Source organism: Lampetra planeri, chromosome 1 (genome assembly GCF_965212315.1).
Source record: "Lampetra planeri chromosome 1, kcLamPlan1.2.h2, whole genome shotgun sequence".
Taxonomy (NCBI): Eukaryota; Metazoa; Chordata; class Hyperoartia; order Petromyzontiformes; family Petromyzontidae; genus Lampetra; species Lampetra planeri.
Window position 1 is genome coordinate 18,244,073 of NC_136107.1, and position 12,998 is coordinate 18,257,070.

Here is a 12,998-nt window from a genome sequence, read left to right on the forward strand (position 1 = left end):
ACCATGCTTGGCTTCTGAGATCTGACGAGACCGGGTACATTCAGGGTGATTTATTAAGTCGCTGACATACATCACCAAACACCAGGCATCTTCAACAAATGCCTGAGCATCTTTTATTATTTTTTCTATCTACATGACTTTACCGAAAGAACCAGAGAGTATCTTTGGGCACTCAACATGCCCACGCCGCTCATCTCAGCAGCAGTCATTTCAGGTGTGCAGATGCGAGTCCGGTGATTTGAGCTTTTGTTGACTTGCAGTACTCGACGACGCACAAGGATGGGGAACATTACATGACCCCCGAGGATTTTGTACAGCGATATCTGGGCCTCCACAACGAGCACAACTACAACCCACTTGCCGTGCGCACGCTGGCCAGCATCGCCGACACCACCAAGGATGGGTGAGTCATCTCTTTTATATCCTCTCATCGGTAAAGTCCTGGCAGCTGCGTGATGGGCGTCCACAGCACTGAGCCAAACTCATGTGGAGTTTACGTGTGCCTTCTGCAGCTGCCTGGTAATTTTCTTGCGTTTTTTTTTATCTATATCATGTGCAGCGAGCTGTAATGTGGACATTTAATGGCTTGTGGCATCATATTTGAAGAGCAGGTCATTCTATGGTGGATTACAGCTCAGAATTTTGCAGTTAATTACCTGTCACTTTAGTATAGTATAGCAAATAAGTGGAATTCATTCGAGACAACGACGACCCAGGAGATGGAGTGATGAAATCGGTTAATGTGAACGTTCTGGGTGAGTTGTTGCATTTCAGGATCGTGATAGTTTTCTGCTACTTGGGGAGTCATTTACCCAGCAGTGGGTTTGCCTTATCTAATGATAATGATGAAGAACTCTAAATTTAATAAAAACAAATACTCTGAAAGTGAGGATGGAGCTGTGGCATAGTGGTTACTGCACACTGCATTATGAACCCCATGATCGGAGTTCGATTCCCGGGCACAGCTAATATCAGTGACGAGTGGGATCTGAAGTTGTCTTGGGCCTCTCCCCTCGGCAACCCATATGGCCAACAAGGCATCACGAGGGCTTCCGCACACGATTAACAAAGGGTCGTAAATTCCAATTCTATTGTTTGGCTACTGTAATGATTAAACGTGCTGCCTACATTCATGAACGTTGGGTAAGTATGTGCTTACGCATGTTTGTCTTTTGATGAGGCAAAAATACTGCCAGTTGCCTTCCTGAAATTTGCTTAAGTGTTTGCTGCTCTCCATGCAGCAGTAGATTGTTAATGGGCTGTACATTGTAATAATTAAGTAAATATAAAATCATACCCTATCTGCACGTAAAACACTTTTCTAGTTCTCGCTAAGGGAACCAAGTAGTGAGATCTTATCTCCCTCACCAGAGTATGCAGGAGGTAATGGGTTCGATCCCAACCCTGACGCCTTTATCTTTGGAGTTTGCATGTTCTCCCCGTGGTCGCATGTATTTTTCTCTGGGTCCTCCCGTTTTTCTTCCACATTTAAAAACATGCGTTTGGACACTATTTGTGGCTGCTGTAATTTCAACGTGATAAGCAACTTCTTTGGGCTATCATTTGTGGCTAGGTTGCTTCTGAAAAAGAGCTATATAGCTCAGTGGGCCTTACCTGGTAAAATAAAAAATATTTTGTTTAGTTTAGGGTCTCAATCAGCTCATGTGGTGACAAAAGGACATCCAAATGAAGGAAGGACAAGATCAATGGGCTCGCATAATGCAAAAGCATAATGTACGTTAATCCCCCCCCCCCCCCCCACTTTGCTCAAGAAGAGCGCACAAATGTGGTCACTACATCTACACCTCTATATAAGGAACGTAACAGGTGGAGACTTCTCCACAAATCTGGCTTTCGCCTGATGAAGCTGGTTGTAATTTCTGGCAAAACGTCGTACTCGGATTGCAAATGTTGTGGCTTGGCTCTCCAACACACCGGTGTGCTGTACTAGTGACGAATTGGCACGTTCTGTTTACGTGGCAACCCTTACTAGTTGGCTGTGTCGGGTGGTGGCGGGCTTAACGACACATTTATATATTTACGCGATCTAACCCAAAAATCTTCTTATGGATGATATTGGTTGCGAAAGCCTACGTGTTAAAATGAATGTCTTGTTTAACTCTTATGTCTACCCGACAAAGGCTGGCTGGGTAGATTGGATCTTGTAAGTGTGTGTGTGTGTTCACGGTTGTGCTGTTTGTTTCCCGTCCCTGCTCTGCCCGTGACGTGTTGCTCCAGGCTGATCTCGTTTCAGGAGTTTTCGGCCTTCGAGTCAGTGCTGTGTGCCCCCGATGCTCTGTTCATTGTGGCCTTCCAGCTCTTTGACAAGGAGGGCAAGGGAGAGGTCACCTTCGGTAAGCTGTGGTTTAAAGCCAAGTCGCGATGGCTGACAGATATTTGTAAGACTATATCGCTGAAAAGCAGATGAAATTCCTCTGCATTTCGAAATGCAGGGCTTCGATCTGATACGCGTGTATGTCTCCCGGTATCTTTCTTTTTTTTCCTCCCCTTTTTATAACGGAAAATACTTTTCTTGTTCTGCATGCGTAAGAAGCGCACAATAGCGTGGAAAAGGCAACGCCTGGAAAGACAAACTGTGTTAACCTCTGTAATAGCAAAACGCAAAGGTTAGGTACAACTGAACACGAAACTCCATCTGGCAGCAAGGGCTACACGGTAGGAATCCACTGCTGACCGCACGGCCCCTTCCAGACTTTTCAGACACGCTGACCGTTTGAAGTTCTATCCTTTTTTTCCTGCTACCGAGAAGAGATTGCGAATATTAATCGGATTGACATGTTTGACACGTCAATTTCCCCGTTTCCGCCGAGAGTAATTTCTCCATTAGAATTGGTGCTGCTGAGGATGGAAGGAGGTGGGGGTCGGGGAGATGTGGGGGGGGAGTGTGAGAAGTTTGTGGTGTGGTGGGAAGGGGGTTGCAGGCATGGAGAGGGCGGCGGTAAACATGATCTCCCCCCCTCACGTATCCGCGTTTGCCCTTGTCTCCCCGACACGTCAAATCCGATTACGCAGGACCCCTCTCTTGCTTTGCTTCCTGCGCCGCTTTGATTTTGGAGCGTGTAACAAACAAAAAAAACCAGGAGTACGGAGTCCATTATGATGGGGACAGATCAGACAGCTTCTGATGGTCTCAAATCCATAATCACTGTGTTTACAGTCCGGTCTCCTAGACTTTACCATCATGTGCATGGAGCTTTGGGCACCATGTGTGTGTGTAGGGCCGTGTGTGTGTTACGGTGCATACCTGAGCTGACTTGGCTTCTCCCAGCCGATACTTAGACTCTCAGGTAAACTTAATCTTGCTTAAGGAGCTTTGCGGCTGGTTGATTTTACAAAACCTCCTGCTTTCTATGTTTTTTATTAGGACAAATAGAGCCTTTGAATGCATATGCACCTCATTGAGGTTACATATATGTCACACTTCTCAAGCTGAAATGTACAATGTGGAGAAATCCAATGTAGTAAAAACAGTGTCCTACTGGTCTCATGCTCATACAAGCATGGGGCCATGCTCATCTCCCGTTTGCAACCCTTTGAGCCAGTGGTGGAAATTCTACATTGCTATGGCAGGGATAAAGATTGATATGCTATCCACTGGCATGTTAAAAAAGTGCTCATTCATTTATCTTGATGACTGTGTTTGTTACCACGCTCTCCTCGTAACCCCCGCAACGTTGAATCAAAGTACCTCACCTTGGGTCATCGCGAAATCTCCGAGTCGGGAGTAGTCAGCGGATCGAGCGCAAGTTGTACGACCAACGATTCACCGTAAATCTGCGAGGAAATCGGTCACTCTGGATGCAGTCAATGCGCTCAGCTTTGACATTGCAAAAATCGTGGCTGGCTTGAATTGCATAATAATAATACTTTCATTTTATATAGCATCATTCATGCAAATAGCATCCCATAACTCTGTACATTAATTATATATAAGAACCAAATCCCAATATAGAGCCACTACCAAGCAAATGAAAACCCTCCTGCCAAGAAAAATCTAAAATGAACAAACAAATTTAGAAATGGCACCAAAACAAAAAGCACAATCAACAAAAAGTGCTCGACAACAAACGGCAACAACAACATCAACAGGAAAAACATCCCGGCGCCTCGTGGCGGTGGCTGAGCAAGAGTGAGATCGAGGAGCTGTTTTGTGTTTGTCCCTTGGCAGAGGGCGTGAAGGCGATTTTCAGCCAGACCACGATCCACCAGCACATCCCTTTCAACTGGGACTGCGACTTCATCCGCCTGCACTTTGGGCACACACGCGACAAGCGGCTCACCTACGCCGAGTTCACACAGTTCCTGCAGGTGAAACGCATCTTCTGCATACGCAATCGCGACGTATTGGCGTTTGTGCGTTCATACGCAATTTACGATGCAAATTCTGGATTTGTATGTCGAAATGTACAACCACATCTCAATACGCTGTGTAAATGAACAGCACGCATTTATTTTGTACCATAGAGGCAGTCAGTCAGAGGTCAAGGTGAAATGGAAGGTTTTGTGAGCCTAAACTTAAACTGCATTGGACGGACAAGGAAAGTGAGTTTCAGAAAGTGAGTTTCAGACCATGGGCGAAGCAGAGGAGATTGAGCAGTCGTACAATAGTGTGCACTGAGATTCGATATTTGGTTCAAATGTTCTATTCGGTGCAGTATCAACATAAAATGATTATCGTCACAATCTCAATGCAGGCATTTAGCCGATTTAATGCTTGTGGTCTGGCTTGGATTACTGTACATTTCCATCTACACCGATGTCTTTATGCGTTAATTGTCATTTAAAAGATTTGCAAACATGAATTGTCTATATGAAAAAATAAGAATAGGTTTTAACCTTTAGGGTTTACCCGTTTTTCACACTTTGATACTGGCAAAAAGGTCCCATTATGAATTGCCTATTCCTGCGTTTGAGGCCGGGTTCCTGATTCACATGTTGGCAAATGTTTCCGTCTGATTTTAGGTGAAAACTTCACCAATGTATCGGTAACCAACAATGCCGGGAATTGCAAAGCACTATTTGGCATTTCATCAAAATTGCATATATGGCCAGATACACTTTCTTTGTCACGTTATTCAGATGATGTGTAAATGATATGTTCTTTAGAAATGTAGCACTTATTTATTAACCAGGTGGCGAGTGATATCTGAACTGGTCCTGAGCGCCCCCCACCCCTTTGCCGACCCGCACTGACCAACGCGGTGAAGTATGGTTCTCCAACTCCTGTAACCGACATGTAACATGGAAAGTCTTTAATCGAGCGAATTATAATAACTTGATTTAGCTACGGTCATTACTACATACACTACACATGCATACTGCATTGTCAAACGTGTTCACTGCAGTTGAGCAAATGCGTGCAAAGATGTGCATGACTTGACTGGAGAACATTACTTGCCAGGTGCCTTCATGTAGCATGCTTAACAGCTCAGCTGCTTACAGGCGAATGCAAGAATAATTTGAGATGAGGCAAAGCTTTTCTTGGGGCACTCCCTGGCCAGTAGCTTTACAGTGCCGGTGCAATCTGGCTAAAGCCAATGTTTCCCCCCAAGTTTCTTCCGGAGGTGTCACAGTGAGCCTTTCAGTCCCCCGTTAAAGCCCAAATTGCTGCTGCTGCTTGACACTGAAATGTGACACTGTCGAGAGAGAGCAGGTTCTGGAGTACACGGGAAAGGAATTTGGTTTTAAATTACACTGTGGTTGAAGGAGGAAAACCACATTCGGGGGCCCACAGAAACAACAAAAAAACCCAGTAGTTACAAACTTCATTGTGACAGGCTGTCAGCCCAATTCTTGTGGCTCGATGTGCAGCACATAGCACCCGGTGTTTTGGTAGTGGGGGTTGCATTGTAATTTGTTTGCATCCGGGAATGCCAACAGGCGAACAAGGAGTCAGCAACAATGGCACGTTATGGCCTGTCCCTTGAGCTTTGTCTCCACAACCACATTTCGAAAGCCCTCATGCTGATTAAGCAAGGACTTGCCAGACGGTTGCATTTTAATAAGTGAATTAAGCATCATTTTTAAAGTCTTTGACTAGAGTTACCCTCCGTGTATCCCACAGGTCATATACTTCCCAAAAAAAGTTTTTTTATGTCAACATATCACACACTTGATCATTTGTTAGGCTCGTTTAAAAATGTTCCGCTCCTCTACAACATTTGCAATGATTGTGTGCACTTTATTTATCTCATTCTTTTCACTCGGCTGTTGGTTGTTGAGGATATTCTCCCAGTCTTAGTTCTGTTTATGAATGTATATTTTCTAGTGTGTTATCAATAATGGATTGCAAAAAAATAAATGTAAAGAATTGTTTTTATCGGTTTGCCACACGTTTACCTAACAATAAAAATAAACTTCCAACCCCGTGTGCGTGTCTGTGGCTTTTCTTGCGTACCGGCCGGTGACCAATGAGCTCGGCACTAGTGCCTTATGGTGGCAGCCGCTTAACCAACCAATGGAATGCGCCATGCGTTCTGCATGTTTGCACCTGCCAATTGGTTCAGCCGCTGCTATCATTTAACCGGAGTCGATTATCGGTTCCGTGACTTCTATTCGACAATTGAGCTTTTGGAAACATACATAGTTGTAATGGGACTATTTTCCTGCACCTCCGATAAGCATACGGTGCGGAAGAAGTTCAACATACATGAATACATTTTCTTTTTCAATGCGATGCCCAAGCTGTTGGCTGTGAGTGCGCATTCGATGGGTTTTCTGTCCACCGTCGCGCACGTGACCTTGCGTGCGCGCGTAACCTTGTACGCGTCGCGCCTCTCCCCTGGCAGGAGCTTCAGCTGGAGCATGCACGGCAAGCTTTCGCACTCAAGGACTCCAACAAGAGCGGCACCATCCCCGCGCTGGACTTTAATGACATCATGCTGACGATCCGCCCGCACATGCTGTCTCCCTTTGTGGAGGAGAACCTCGTGTCAGTGAGTGTCCCCTCTCGGGCACCCTCTTCAAACACACAAACATGACTCAGCCGGCGCAGTAATCCCAGTGCATGTGTTACTCCGATTAATGCGGTTGGTTACGTACAGTGCGAAAGAAGTTCAAATACATACTCGCTCGCCCTGTTGTTTGGTTTCACTCGATGGTTGTGTGTGTTTTTTTACTGCGATTTGTGGTGCTTGTTTCACTCGTTCGTCTGGAGCTGCTTCTGTTTGTCTCGCAATGACAAAGTAGAATGTACGCTCATGGTTTCGATACAACGACGAGAGAAGAGGCTTGCAATCGAGCTGCAAAACCAAGTATTCGGGGAGGTTAAAACATTTTGCGCAAGGACATGTTATTTGTAGACACATGGACTCATGTCACAATATTTGCTAAGTGCAGTAGCCCCTAACATCACTGCATATACAATATATATAGTTTATTAATGAACAATGAAAGTACTTTGGTGTGTCACCGTTTGTCTCAATCTCATCAACAAAATCCTTCGATCTAAATCTGTCGTATGTTTTACCCACTACATGTTTAGCCATTCCATGCACCCCCCCCACCCTCCGCATCTGATGCCATCCATGTCGCTACCGATCTGTGCGAATGCCCGATCTCGTGCAAATGCCCGTTGCCACGGCAGGCTGCAGGCGGCGCGACTGCCCACCAAGTGAGCTTCTCCTACTTCAACGCCTTCAACGCGCTGCTCAACAACATGGAGCTCTTCCGCAAAATCTACAGCACACTGGCTGGCTCTCGCAAGGACGTCCAGGTCACCAGAGGTACCTGCCCGAGCAACGCTTCATCGCCCCCCTCATTTAGGGGTCACCCCGTTCTGCGTTGTTAACTCGATGAATTGGATTACTTTCATTATGGAATGACGTGCCATTAATTTTTTGGGGAAATGTGCAGACCCATGCCTTTTCGATGATACCTTGTGGCAGGGCTGTGGCCGTTTTAATTGTGGTGAATGTCCGGTGTGACTGTAGAGGAGTTTGTGCTGGCCGCCCAGAGGTTTGGCCAGGTGACTCCGATGGAGGTGGATATTCTCTTCCAGCTGGCTGATCTCTATGAGCCAAGAGGGTACGTGGCCCCGCAACTCCTACAGATGTCACATTTTGCATTCTCACTCCTAGGTAATGACTTCACAAACTATACCTCAACGATGCTCACCCTTTTTTCATCAACACAACTTGCTCGTCAGCTTTGTTGGTTCAGTGGGGTTTTTTTAATTCCAATCAGATTGTTAAAGAAACTATAGAACTTTAAATATTTGTATTTTACCAGATAAGGCCCACTGAACTATACAGCTCTTTTTCAGAAGCGACCTGGCTACAAATGACAGCTCAACTAACTGGCTTATCACGTGGAAATGTATTGCAGCTAAATACTCCAAATACATTCTTCTGAATGTCAAAGGAAAAACTGGAGGATCCGGATAAAAATCCATGCGACCACAGGGAGAACACGTGAACTCCAAATATATAGGCGTCAGGGTTAGGATCGAATCCACGGCTTCCTGTATACCAGGCGTGGTAGTTACCATCTCACCGCCGCGACGCCCCGAGTGTGTATGACCAGTGTGCCTAAATTACCCCCACAGCTGACATGGTATGGGGAGAATATGCTGCAGTGGACTGTAAAAGGGCTCTACATGTATATAAATATAAACAGGTTGCACCGAAATCAATATTTGCAGTGCACCTTTTTACCGATTCCTGACGCACTGTGGTGTGCTCTGGTCTTGCAGTCGTGTGATCATGACCGACATCGAGAGGATAGCTCCGCTGGAAGAGGGCTCGCTTCCCTATAACTTGGCTGAGGCACAGAAACAGGTGAGCAGTCGAAAGTTCGCTGGCCTTTTCACTCTGCTGGCCACCACCAACTGGTGTTGTGATCACAACTGGGGTCATGCCTTACCCTTTCAGAGCCCCATCTTGAAATGTTGCTTCTGATTCTTTGCAAAGTAACAAGCATGTTTCGCGTTACACGTACAGTATAAACCTGTCATTGCTGCTATATCATAGTTGCATGAATGTGCTTGGTGAAATTATTTGTCAAACCCAGTATTGAGGTCACTGCATGGCGACCGTGTCAATTCAGAAAATTGCCTGTATTGTTATGTAATAACACTTGTGAGTGCTGCAGGACCTTTTGATTCATGCATGCCAAATGCCATAAAAAATGCAGAGAAAAATATTAACACTGAGCACGAGATATTGTTTATACTGTGATGACGATTCATCCCCAGAATGAAACGTTACATATTCTAAAGTTCAGCTCACTTGGGGGTCGAAGGGGCGGTGAAATGTGCAACGTTGGCAGCACCAAAGGTGTGGTGCAGGTAGACGTGACCGGTTCTGGGCAGCCTGAGATTAGCATTCCTGGCCACGCTTCCTGAGAGCTAATTGACCCGGCTGGTTGGCTATTACCCAGAGGTCACTGAGCCCAAGAGGAGGTTTTAAAAGAGACTCGTGTCCAGTACAAGCACCCACTCATTGTACGTGCCTTTCACTGCCTGGGTTATTGGACGCATTACTCGCCTTCATTGGTTCAAGTAGTCCACGACAAGAGGGTGTAAGAATGGACCTTTGCCGTCTTAATGGATAAACATGAAGTTAAAACACTCAATGATATATTAACATTATTGTGTAGTTAAATTCAAATGAGCAAAATCTAAAATGTTATCTCATAATTGTCTAATTTTAGACTTGTTCAAAACATCTAAAGCAACATCTGAAATGTTATCATTTGTGAATAAAGCCACTAGCTTTTATCTATGGGGTGGAGCAGTGACGCGGTGGTTAGTGCACTGCGGTATAAATCCAGACATCTGCCCGTGTCGAACATTGGTGGCGAGTTATGTCTGAACCAGTCATGGGCCCCCATCCACCATCTCTTCACCAAACTTCACTGACGAATGTGGTGAAGTATGATCAAATGACCCCCACGACTGACCTTCATCCACCACTGGATTAGCAAATGGCTGCGAATTATTCAGGGCCTGTGATTGCCAGGTCTCCCTTGTAAATAAAAAATATCCCGGTCTCTTGAGTTCTCAACTGGTTTAACAAAGCAAACGTATAATTATTTTATTTAGCCACCCTTTTAAATAAAACAAAAAGGGGGGAATTTAAGCCATGTATTAGTTCTGCCATGCCATTTTCATTTATTTGTTTGTGGTTGTGGAGTATATAACATGAAGCAAAAATCTAGTTGCGAAGTGAAGTACTTCTTTGTGTATATTATTCAAGTACAGTGGCATGGATGCATTTCAATCCTTTAGTCATGTTTGTGGATTACGTTTATCCTGTAGTACAAGGAATGATTTATATGTTTTTGCTGCACAAAGACTTTATTATAATATTGCTACATTGAAAGCACTGCCAGTGAAAAAGTTTTAATGGCTTAAGTACCAGCTTAAGTGTGTATACATCAGAAAACCCAGCTCATTAGGTGTGGCTTAAAAGCCTCTTTTACATTCGGAGAAGATTGCAACAAATCGTCTGCGGTTGCCCAGCTTTGCGAGACCTGCGCGTCAAGCGGCCGCAGTCTTGTTTACTATTGTGCGTGTGTATCCGTCTGCCGGTTCCTGCATACCTCTTGGTATGGGCACCGTGTGTGCCTGTGTTCCCACACTAAAAATCTCAAGACCGTTTGAACTCCCCCCTTTTGTTTTATTTTTATGTCTGACGTCCAGTCTCCCCTCCCCCCGCGGGGGAGCTAGCCGGATTACAGAGCGCGCAGCACAGGAGCTTACCTGCCCCATCTCCCCACCTCCTTAGCCCCCAGTTCTCAGAGAACAGGTGTGCGCGCCATCCCCGTGTCTAATCCCAGGCGCTTGCTGGGATTTTCTCGCTCGATAAAGCATTACCAGGGGGCTGTGTTAACTCGGTTAGAATAAAGAGCGCAGCGGGGTCATAAAGACTGTGCCCGCCAGCTACAGGTTCCTCCCTGCATTCCCGCAGCGCTAGGCTCAGCTCAGCACGCGTCGTCGCTGCATGGAATTTCTAGCATGAGTCATCAGGGACACTCCATGCATCACTGCCACCACTGTCAACATTCAAAGGGGGACCCATTTAAATGTAATTACAATAATTTGCTGTTGGTCAAGGGGGTTGTTTGACCATACTTCACCCCATTCTGGTCAATGCAGGTTGGTTAAGGACGAGTTCGGAGATTACTCGCCACTAATGTTAGCCTTGACTGGGAATCTTAATTAAGTAAAAATTACGACGTTTCGGAGGCAACACAAGTCTCCGTCATCAGGTGGGACCGTCACAGCCAGATGCAGCAAATCTGGCTGTGACGGTCCCACCTGATGACGGAGACTTGCGTTGCCTCCGAAACGTCGTGATTTTTATTTTATGTTTATTAATTTTAATTTCATTTTTTACCTACGTGACTTTACCGAAAGAACTAAGAGTATGAATCCTTGCAGTCACGAAAGCTTCAAATCTAGAATCTTAATTAAGGTTGCCAGGTTTGGAGCGCAGTGCACCCACGTAAAATAAATACCAGACGAAGTGAATTAAAATGGTTAAATTATAAAAAAAATTTGTTGACCCGTTTAACCAATACACATTTTGATCAATTGCCCTGAATTTAACTGCATGAGTCCTTATAAAGGACTTAACAATGGACTGATCATTGTAACAAGAGTGGACTATATATGTTAGTATATTTGTTTTACTGTCCACAATTGCAAACTTATAAAATTGGCTATGTTCAGATAAGTCGCATGCAGATGTGTTGTGCCGCTTTTTGATCTGCGTTTGGTGTTTGTGCAACACCACAAACGCACCTCCAATTAGCACGGATGGTTACGTACGGTGCGAAAAAGTTTTACATACAACGGCAGCATCAGTTGCAGCAGCCTTTCCTTGTTATGGCGGTGCTGACGCTGTCATCATTCTCCTTACGCCTTCCCAGTAGCATATGCTGCAGTTTGCACCATTTGAACCTGGATTTAAGTTAAATCCTTTGATGCGTTCTTGTTCAAAAGCTTTCCTCGCCATCTCTTGGAGAATGCTGTGTTTTGATGGCTCATTTTTTGTTTTCAATGTGTCCAGGCAATGTTTCTGTTGGCCTATGCTGACCTGTTTCTACCTTGTTGTGCCGTGTTCCCAGCATGCACCAGACAAGTCGAGACCCATCCTGCTCCAGGTGGCCGAATCCGCTTACAGATTTTCCCTGGGCTCAGTCGCTGGAGGTACGAGTTGACGCCATGAGTCTTATTTGTACAATTTCAATTATTTCCATGTTTTTTCGATTTCGAAAGACATAAATAAAAATAGGTCATGTACATTCCAAATAAAGGATTATGTCGGAATATTCACCAACAATGGGGTAATGTGGTCGCGCCAGTTGTTAACTCACTGCGCTGTGAACCTGGTCCCATGACTTTGATTGTCAACCACTGCTAACGTCAGTGACAAGTTACATCTTAACCGGTCTTCGCCTCAATCCCCCTTTCACTGACCCACACTGACTAGTGTGTGAAGTATTTTCAAATAACGCCGAGTGCGAGAGGGCCTTCGACTTGCAGTACATCGACAAACGGCTGACACTTGTTTGCTTAGTTTACTGTCGTTTCTATTTACGGTAGAATTTTATGCAACCAGCGCGCACCAATGTTCGTATGGCTTGGCAGCACCCACAACCATAACTACGAGCTATCTTCCACTAGCTCTGACCGGCAGTGTTGACAACACGTTTCTATGGCCGGCTTGTACCGATGTCATGCCTTTGCTTGTTGCAGCCTTCATATACATGTTACTTATTTAATGATAAAATATATCACAGTCACATCTCCAGTGCTTCGTGCATTGATTTCTTGAGTCGCTGCGAGACGTATTTTAAACACTTAATAAGCTGTACACTGCCAATCACAGATTAGGAACATTTCTGTATCCAACAATTCACTGCACAAAGATAACATCTGATCTCTTAGTCCAAGATTCTATTTTTTGCAAAGGCGCATGTGTACATTAAATCCCTGCCATCGGGTAAGTTTTACGTGCACACCTAACCCC

The 12,998-nt window shown here is 45.1% G+C and overlaps 1 protein-coding gene across 4 annotated transcripts in view; it reads left to right on the forward strand.

Annotated features, from left to right (window-relative positions):
* The window catches only part of LOC144719421 (electrogenic aspartate/glutamate antiporter SLC25A12, mitochondrial-like), a 33,767-nt gene that overhangs the window by 4,715 nt on the left and 16,054 nt on the right, over nt 1-12,998 (forward strand). For all 4 annotated transcript variants that reach the window (XM_078595340.1, XM_078595324.1, XM_078595332.1 and 1 more), the window contains 8 exons: nt 261-403; nt 2,239-2,354; nt 4,190-4,329; nt 6,810-6,956; nt 7,607-7,745; nt 7,953-8,046; nt 8,714-8,798; nt 12,094-12,175. In XM_078595340.1, coding sequence (XP_078451466.1) covers nt 294-403; nt 2,239-2,354; nt 4,190-4,329; nt 6,810-6,956; nt 7,607-7,745; nt 7,953-8,046; nt 8,714-8,798; nt 12,094-12,175 — 913 coding nt within the window. In that variant the 5' untranslated portion in view covers nt 261-293. The remainder of the gene's footprint in view (nt 1-260; nt 404-2,238; nt 2,355-4,189; nt 4,330-6,809; nt 6,957-7,606; nt 7,746-7,952; nt 8,047-8,713; nt 8,799-12,093; nt 12,176-12,998) is intronic.